This window comes from Blennius ocellaris (genome assembly GCF_963422515.1).
Source record: "Blennius ocellaris genome assembly, chromosome: 10".
Lineage (NCBI taxonomy): Eukaryota > Metazoa > Chordata > Actinopteri > Blenniiformes > Blenniidae > Blennius > Blennius ocellaris.
Window position 1 is genome coordinate 13183234 of NC_137659.1, and position 10357 is coordinate 13193590.

A 10357-nucleotide genomic window follows, 5' to 3' on the forward strand; every position below is an offset into this window, starting at 1 on the left:
GGGTCAAATTGATGAAAATAGAAGGCTACGTGTGATGCAGGCGTTATATTTAAGCAAGATCAGTGTGCATGAAAGCTGGACTAATAGAGCTTTATAAATATAATGATGGGAGAAGGCTGTGAATAGATGCATCCAATATAATGTACCTCCAGGAGTGCAGAGCATTTCTTGTGGTGAAGCCTAATGGTGGTGCACCATTTTGAGATCCTGAAGGACTTAATGAGAGAGGCACACAAAAATACTTCCATTAGTGAGCACAGACATGTGCGCTAAACATCCAAACACCCTGAATTCTATTGTAAAAATACAGAATTAAATTTTTTTTAAATTCCATTTTGGTCAAATCTGTACTGAACAATGGTGCTTTGTATGCTGTGATTATGTCAGTGTCACTTTAAAGCATCAACACCTCATTTAAATTACAGGCATGAGTTTGTTTGTTGAGTTTACACATTTCAACTATGCAAGTGTAGATATTATACAAACACACCATCTACCGCTCAAAGGCACAAGCGTTAATTGATCATGATCAGTGACTCTACAGGCCCCATTTTCTCTCGCAGCTCCCAGAAATGCGTTGGAGGTTTACGGTGACAAACATTGCCTGTGAGAGTAAATATATGTCTGCATCAGAAATGAGACTGTAACCAGCAGCTCTGGAGCCACATGTTACTCTTCAGTCCCACCAGAGTGGCTCCCTGGAGATTTCCTCCCAATTTTGAGCAAATTAACAAATTTACCAGATATTTTATTTGCTCAATAGACTCGTTTTCAATTTTTTTTTTTTTTTTTTTTTTTTATATACTGACTTGAAAAGTTTTCAACTTGCCAACATGGCTAAAGCAACAAGAGAATCTAAAACAAAATTGAATTTCAAGGAACAGCTCAAATAGATCGAATGGCTAAAACATCTTAAAGAATCAAAACCGGGAGCAGACAAAATAGTTAAAATAGCTGAAAATGGCTAAAGAGGAAAACAGCCCAAGACACTTGCACTTTACATTTTCAATTACAGAAACAGCTCCATGACTGGAAAGGAGCAGCAAGAAGAAAATATTTCTTATTTTGATCTTTTGTAGTGTGAGAGGAAAGTACCCCGGAGGAAAACCACGCACTCACGGGAAGAACATGCAAACCCCACACAGAAGGGCCACAGGCGGGATTTGAACCTACGATGTTCTTGCTGTGAGGGGAGAGTGCAAAAACACTGCTCCACCGTGTGGGAAAAGAGATGATAGTGATGGCAAATTGCTGACAAATTTAATATATTGGAAATATACTGAATGAGTAAAGCTGTTAAACTCTGAGGACTGCACAATGATCAAACTGGGTTTGCTGATTCCAAAATATTTTCACTGAATCCTTTTACCATTTTTTTTTGTAGGATACTTCTCTTTTACTGTAAGAACTGCATCCTTTTTGCAAAGGAAATGCGGACTCAGTGGCTCATGTGATGCATTTCTCTGAAAGTCTTCAACGGGTGTTCCAATAGTGAACGCCTTCACTATAGTTATATTTGACACAAAACATCTGAGAGAGAAATGATCTAAAGATATTCTCTTGTAACAGTGGATGGTATTACTTTGACCTCCAGTGTCATTGTGAGGAACCAGTAAACCAGTTGACCAGGACTTGTTCTTCAACTGCTACATTGAATATAGCTGCATGGCTGCCATTTTTCACCTGCGTAATGTCTCTCAAATCAGGACCACACTGACTCAGAGTGACGCTGCTAAATTAAACTAAGCATTTGTCACTATATAAATAATTCTGAATTGCCATGAACATCAAAGAGTCTCAGACTGATGTGTTTAACATAAATGTGCTATGAATCACACTTGTTGCGCAGCCTGTCTTCAGTCGATTTCTTTGAAATTAGTTACCGCGATAAATGTCAAGGTTGATCAATGAAGTCCAGAGAGAGGTACTGTAATTTGCTGCAGCCTTCTGATGTTTCATTTGCATTTTCGGGTTTCTATGTAAATATTTTCGTGGATACTATACATCTGGATGAGTGTGCATCAAACCACAGTTTCATATGGAATTGTGAGCTGTACTTTTATTCTTTCCCAACTAGTCTGACACGGCAGCGTCCCAGCACATCAAAAAGAGAGCATCGTTTGGGTCCCATTTTATTGATGCTCGTTTAAGAATTGTGTGAATAAATCAGCATTTACATTCATAGAATGCATTGGATAAACAATTCTAAACAAACACAAACATCTTTCGAAAACAAAACCGAAGCTCTCATATTTTTTTCTCGTCATCTTTCTTTTTAATATGTCTACTGACTGAACACATTAGCTTTCTTTGTTCATGATAATGTGAACTGAACAAAGACAAAAACCTTCAGCTTTACAAACACATGTATACACTGAGCACAGTAAATGAGGCCGTTACTGTAAAGTATCACATTTCAACTGGGGAAATTGACAAGAAACTATTGCAGAAAAATAGGAAAACTGACTTCTGTTTCCAGACAGCAAAGTCAAGTATCTGACGTGTTGCATGAAATGTGAAATATAGAGCAACCAGACTTACGAGTCTTGAAGGGCACTTGAAAGTATTGACTCTTTATCCAAAGTTTCTCTGGTGAAGGCTGTTGTGAGCATAATGGCGCTATAAAGCTGATCAGAAATCGCTAGACAAACAGGAGACAGCTCCAGTGACAATCAAGTGTCTGGTTGTATGAGCCAGGTACAGAATAATTTCTGTGACTATTTCTGGTAACATGAAATGTCACCGGTTATCAAAACCAGAACACGGTTTCAAGTTGTGAATAACGACACTCTTATTTCCCCAATGAATTGCAATTAATGACAATAAAAGAGAATTAAATTAAAGAAATAAAACAGTGACTCTGCTTGACAGCATTTTCTTAAAGGCTTTTTCTATTTTGTCTTCATATAATTTATGAGTGGATTGTTGTCTCATGGCATACGTTGTCCCTAAAGGCTACGGGTAATCATCAAACAATGCCACATCCCTTTTGGAGCAGTGTGGGCTATTATTGACGAAGGCAGGATTAGTGTGTGGAAGAGTGTGTTTCTGGCTGCACTCGATCCATCAAGAAAAGTCCTTCCAGCCTGTTCAAAACACTGCTCTCGAAGCCGAGCGGAGCGCCGTGGACAAAGAAACCACAGACAGAAAACTACAAAAAGTCAGAGAAGAGCCAGTAACATGGGGGACCTTTGTCGGGCTGCATCACTGCATCTTGTACTGAAGGCAATAAATGTATCAGAGAAATGAATACATCTGTAATTATCAAGGTGAAAGTGTCTCATGCAGTCATTTCACCTACAATGGCGTGAATAAAACCCCAATAAAAACATTTATAGAAAGGTTACACAGACAGGTCACAGAAATGATGAACACACAAGTGCCAAAAGCCTTTAGAAAAAAAAAAGATTCCAACAAATGGAAACCGTCTGGTGAAGATTCGGGAACAGATTCTTTGAGTCTGGAAATAAATAAATAACTTAACTCAACGGTTGTGCAGTGTCATTGATTTGTGTTTAAATGGTAGTGATGAACACAATGTGACGCAAGTTACATCAATAGTTTTTGTACTTTCTGTTCTGATTTGCTTTAAATGTCATGAAAACAGAGGCAATTGAGGTGGCTCACATCAAATCTCTGTACAAGGACAAGGCGGACAATAAGTTTGGTGCTTGATTTGAAAATGTTAATTCGAAATGTTTCTGTCTCAATTTATTTTGGCATTAACTTGACTGAAAAAAATTGAATTAAAATTGAATTTAAATTAAATTAAATTAAATGTAAATTTAAATTCAAAATAAAATAAAATAAAATAAAATAAAATAAAATAAAATAAAATAAAATAAAATAAAATAAAATAAAATAAAATAAAATAAAATAAAATAAAATAAAATAAAATAAAATAAAATAAAATAAATACGCATTATGGAAATGGAGTATATGGAAAGGTCAAATGTAAAGAAACATAAGTTATCATTGAAAAAACAGACCTCTTGTGGCTCCATCCATCCTGTCCACCTCTTTCTTTGGGTCATAATAAACTCTTCCAAAATACATCTACTGTGTGTTGCCCTCTTCTATGGGAGGATGGTCTCCCTGAAATTAAACTTGTGAGCTTTTTACACTGGAAAAAGTTGTTGCTCATGCCATCCCATCTGCAGTCCAATGTGCAGCCCGCCTCACTCAAAACGAATATTCAAACATCTGAGATGACAGTAATGACGGCACGGAGTTTACAATAGACTGCCATGGGATTTCATATACAATCAAAAGTTAGTACATTTGTTCTTACAATAATTGCAAAGTGAAGGTGCAGCAAAAAAGACTGCATTTTCTGAACAATGAGGCTAATTTGTTTTCTTCCTTGTACTCTCTAAGTGTAAGTGTTTATGTTTGAACTTAAAAGAAAGATGCCCAAACAAAGTGTTCATTGTGGACTACATTAGAGACAATGGGACCTCCTGAAAATAAAATCACAGGTACGCACTGTATATTCATGAAAACATGGCGTTTGGATGAAAACATCTTTGCCAATATAACACCTTAAGACTCACACGAGTTGAAAACTTGATGCACACAAGTAATACAACGGGAGTGTGCACTTGCATGTATTTGATTTGTCAATGCAGCACCATGCTCAATAAGTGAAAAGCCACTTCTGCGGGTTTTCTTTCTTTCATTCTTTCTTTCTTTCTTTTTTAATGAGACCACTTTACATACTGGGTGCTTCTCTACGTCACAGAGAATGAAAAAAAAATGAGCCGCTATGTTTTCTTAGTGCCTTTGTCCCCTTCGTCAGTGTCCTGAACTGTTGCAGTAATCTCGACTGAAGCGTCAAGTCTTTCGTTGGAGCTCCGCTCATCGGCTCACTCAGCTGGCTGGATATATCAGATGGCAGTGTCGCTGTTTTAAGCTTTAAACTTCTTCACGCTCCAGTGCCAACGCGGCAGTCCTTATATCAATAGATGCCTTTATGAAAATAAAAATCACTTTTCCAGCAAATTCCTCATGCGTCACACAGGCCTTCACATGAGGTCACTTGTCACAAAAAAAAAAAAATGTAAGTACTTGTCGAAACAACTGATACTGTTTGGTTTGGGTTTTTTTTTTTTAGTGATTAGTCTCATGGTAATTAGTCTCCTCCTCCCTCACACCCTTGGTCCCTGAGTGAAATGTACCACAAAAAATGAATGAATAAATAAATAAATAAATAAATAAATAAAAGACTACAAAAAAGCAGCACTTCAGTTCACAGTTATGCCTCCTGGCTTCACAAGCTCGCTGCACAGGCTCTGTTTTTCTGTTGGTGTATCCAGGCTTTTCTTCTTACCAAATGCCACACCATTAGCATTTTCCCTATGTGCAGATCAAGCGGAAAATCTGAGTGTTCGCTCTCTTGTCTGCCTCGGCCTATGTTTTATGATTCAACACAGGATAATTATCTCCACTCGTCATGATGTCAAAAGAAATACATTAAAAAAAAATTAGGGAAATCAACCACTTCAAACAAACTCATTAAGGTGAAACAATTTTAAATTTGTATTTTTTTCAGGATGTTCTGCAGGTCTTTTTTTTTTCTCTTCAATGGTTACTATTTTGCCGTATTCCTCATTCATTAACTGAGGCTTCCCTGCACACAACACGAGGTCAATTACTCTTTTTTTTCCCCAACCAAGAGCACTTATGAGCAGCTCGGGTCTCCTCCAGATCCTTTCATTCTTCTTGGCTGAACAATTGCTGGTAATATTTTATTCCATTAAGAAGCTTCTCAATGGCCTAATGATGGACTGTCCACTTTCACTCCAGTGACTGTAGCTGTGAAACACCTCTGGAAGAGACGCTCCGGGTCTGAAGGTTGGTTATTATCGCAGTCCAACTTCCTGCTCATGAAGTGTTTTCTTAATCCCTGAGGACCCGCAGTGCAGGTCACCGTCACATGGCTGGGTCCCTCACTGCACTCTCCTTCTGAAAAGAATGCAGAGATAATGAACAAAATGTGGAAAAGACCACAGTTGTATGATCTTTTATCACTCTCACTCCCTGAAAGCTTTGAATCTTGAAAGGGCCTTTGAATGGATGCAATAAAGGCTTTGTGTGGTAGATGTCTGCATTATGACACACACAAAAGATGATAATGTGCAATTGTGCAATATTCTGTTTTTCTGAGGCTTCTTCTTATTTTGAAACTATTGTTGACCAAAGTACACTCAACTCTGACAGATTGTGTAATGCATTTCGCAACTTCTTTAAAATGCCGTAGTTAAGGCACAGGATATCAGATATGTGCCATAATATACTTGTAATCAGTATAATAAAGGAAACAACTCAACGGATAAATGGTGAATTCCAAATCGCCTCTTTTTTCCAGTTAAGTGAGTTAATATGGAGTTCTAACATTTGAGGAGCATAAATCCTGAAGGAGTAACTCACTTGATGTCAGAATTTCAAATTTGAAGTTGGAGTTGGGTTCTTTTGTTGATATGGCTGCAAACAGTGTGCTCATAATACAAAGCACAGTTTGTACAGTGATTCTATCATGCATTCAGGAAACTATGTAAATATCATGGATATTTTAATTCATATTTAAAAAGAAGTAGACCAAGCTGTACTGTTTTCTGACATACTAAACATCTTTTATCCCTCCAAACTCTGAGCAAACCTGAACAACTGTGTAACAGACTCACTAAAAAAGCACAAACTTGCGAATCATAGCTGTGCCACTAATTTTACAGTATTCCAAGCATAGTGGTATTACCAGAAACATATTAACATACCACCGAGAATGCACTGCATGTAGGCAAATAAACCAAAAAAGCCATAACATTATGACCACTGACAGGTATAATACCACTGATAATCCCTCTATCATGGCACCTGCTAACAGGTGGGGTGTGTCAAGAAGCGAGAGAACATTTTGTCCACAAAGTTGATGTGTTGAAGTCCCAATCTGCTGTGGCCAGTATCAAATAGTGAATTGACGAAGGACCACAGAACAATGGCAGAAGTCGACCTGGTCTGATACATCACATTTTCTTTTACATAATGTGGATGACTGGGTGCATGTGTACTGCTTATATGTACTATGGGAAGGAGGCAAACCACTAATGTGACACTTTGGATGATTATTAGCTGTGTGCTGCCATTCATGTGATTGCTACTTTGGCAGGAATCAACTACTCAAGCCTGATTTCAGACCGATATGACATTTCTTGTTGGTGGTGCCCTTCTTCAGCAGAATAATACATCCAACCACAAAGCAAAATGGCTTGAAGAGCACAGTTTTTTGTGTTGATTCGATCTGCGACCTTTAACTAATTGAGCATCTGTGGAATGTGCCAGACAAACAAGTCCAATAGGTGGAGGCCCCACTTTATCATGAACTATCCGTAGCACACCCTCAGAGGTCTCGAGTGGAATCCATGGAAAAATGTTCATAATGCATATTGCTGCATGTCACATATACACACTAACCTGGAGCTCTGAGGGGTAGGCCGTTGTCAAGACGACTGGGTTTGGTGGCGATAAAGAGGTAGCAGAGGACACACACAGTGATGAGGAAAGCAAGGAGGACGACTGCTGCAATAGACAGGCCAACCAGAGCTCCGATGCTGGAGGAGAGCAGAGGAGCAGAGAGGGCTATTAACTGGAAATTGAGGTGCAAAGATTAGACATAGAGTAAAGATCAAGTATTGCAGCTCAAATATTTTTGCTTTTCTAACCTAGATATTTTTTTTTTTTTTACTTCAATATCAGATTTAGATTTCAAGTTCCTTCAAACACACGTGTTGGAAAGGTCAAACTGCTCTGATACTGGATTGATTCATGAATTCTGATCTGGGGTAAAACAACAGATATTAATCTGGTGATTGTGAAGAGGACTGTGGAAATGTCAGAGATTGGTTGGAGTTCTGTTCTTACTCTCAGTCAATTGCGTTTGAATCCTTTGCAATTCCAAAGAAACAACCCGCGTGCCAATTGAAACCAGAACTCATCTTTGTCTCACACAAATTCCACCACGACCACTTAAGTGTTGAAAGAATTCCTCTCGCCATATTTTAGAGTGAGCGATGGAATTGGAGCCCATATAGTGTGGGAATAAAATGAAACACGCCCACATAATTGAGTAAGTGAACAAAAACTAAGAGAAACAAAATGTTTTGGTTACACCACGAGCGTAAATATTTAGAAAGTACAAGTGAGTAACAATATAAGGGGGGGGGGGGGGGTATAGGCTTTACCTCAGCCACCACATATATCCATACTCATATGGGAAGAAACTGTTGGGATCGTCACAGCAATACTTCACATCGTTAAATCCACAACAGAAGACCGCGACAGCCGCACTTCCAGGTTTGGGGCAAGAAAACGCGCCCACGAACGCGCCGTCCGCGCTCTGGTAGCTGCTGCATTCTGCGCTCATACTGCAGCGGAGGAGACGGCGGGGGGAGAAACACGTGTGATCGCTGGAGTCTGGAGTTGGATGAAGAAAAAGAACAAGGACAAGAGGATCCCGGTGTGGCTGCGGTGCGCTGTGGAGGAGCCGCGAGTTTCTCCATGTGCGAGGAGGCGCAGAGTGAAGGAGGTACAAAAGTTTAATTCTGAAGAAAACTGTGGCGCAACCCCTCCAGCCCTCGCTCTCTGTCTCTCTCTCTCTCTCGCTCTCGTTCTTCCCCTACCCCTCTCTCTCTCCCTCGGTATTTCGCTCTCTCCCTCCTCCCCCCCTCTCTCTCTCTATCTCCATCCTCCCCCTCTCTCTATCTCATACATGAATAAAGTACCTATCTATCTATCTATCTATCTATCTATCTATCTATCTATCTATTTATCTATCTATCTATCATCCCCCTCTCTCCCTCTCCTCCTCCCCTCTCTCTATCTCTCTTTTCCTCTATCTATTTCCCTCTCTTTCGCTATCTCTCCTTTTCTCTATCACTTCTTCCCTCGCTCTACCTCTCTTTCGCTCTCTTTCCCTCTCTATCTCTCCCTCTCTGTCTCTCTCTCTCTATCCCTCTTTCCCACTCTCTATCTCTCTTTCCCTCTTTATCTCTCCCCTCTGTCTTTCTTTCTCTCTATATATCTCTCTCTTCCCTCTCTATCTCCCCCCTCTCTTTCTCTCTCTCTATCACTCCTTCCCTCTCTCTATCTCTCTCTTTCCCTCTATCTCTTTCCCTCTCTCTATTTATCTCTCCCTCTCTGTCTCTTTCTGTCTCTATCCCGCTCTCTCTCTATCTCTCCCTATTTCCCTCTCTACCTATTTCTCTCTCACCTCCATGCACAATCCCAATTCCTTCTTATCTTTCCACCACACACACACACACACACACGCACACACACATGGCCTTACCACACTCACTTTGTCTTTTTAATGGCAGTATTGAATTTAGAATGCATGTAGAATGAGATCATCCACTCAATTCTACTGTGAAATAGTATTTAGAAATTATAGTTTCCTTACTATTGTATGAAGGTCACTGCTGTGATGCTGCAATAATGAAAGCGGAGGACGCCTCACCCTGTTGTCCTCTCATTGTGTGACACTGCTGTGATTGTCCTTCCCATCACAGGAGTAAATTATATTTTGCGCCTGTGGCAAGAGTGAAGTCTTGTATCACACAGCCTCACACAGGGGATATTCTGACTTAAAATTAGAGACTGATTATCAACAGCAGACCTCATCAGTTAGATTTTATCAGTTCTTAAGTACTGAGGAAGGATGTACACGCCGTGTACAAATAACACCAATGATAAATCAATGAATATTTTTCTGTGAGGCTAATTCTGTATTTTTCCCCCGTAACACTCTGTCCCCATTGACGATGCTATAACACTGTTGTTCTTGTTTTGCACCACTGAAGCTTGAATAATGTCTAGTAAATATCTTATAACTGCTCTGAAGAAGCAGATGTTGAGGGGAACCATCAACCCGTTGATTGGCTCTAATATATTCCCTTCACAAAGAGGAAGAGAAAGCTAACCAAACCAAAATGGATGAAATGCAAAGTAATCCATTATAAAGTTAATTTAATCCATTTACGGTTTTTTTTTTGTTTTTGTTTTTTTTACTGATTGCTCAGAGGTATTGGTCGAAACTCAAGCGACATATTTAAAACTCTAAACACGGTCTCCATTTCCATCACGCAGCTCAGCTCAGCTGTTAATACTAACAGCAAAGCACAGTACATCAGATACACCTCATATTTCAAGTTTGAATAATTTTTGTCAGGTAAATCAGTGTTTTATAGAGGATCCTTTGCACTTTAATGGTTCTAAATTATTGCATATTTTGTAATATATTGCAACAACACTAAATCGGGAATGCAGAGATTTATTTCAGAACATCTGTGCTTTTGCATAAGTA

The 10357-nt window shown here is 39.3% G+C and overlaps 1 protein-coding gene across 1 annotated transcript; it reads right to left on the reverse strand.

The window, feature by feature from the left end:
- Positions 1–5767: 5767 nt before the first annotated feature.
- Positions 5768–8419, reverse strand: LOC308135165 (protein shisa-like-2A; the record flags this gene model as incomplete). Its single annotated transcript, XM_080503040.1, has 3 exons — positions 5768–5964; positions 7471–7607; positions 8238–8419. The coding sequence occupies 3 exons, from the start codon at positions 8417–8419 to the stop codon at positions 5768–5770; spliced, it is 516 nt and encodes a 171-aa protein (XP_080359166.1).
- Between the last annotated feature and the right edge of the window lie 1938 nt (positions 8420–10357).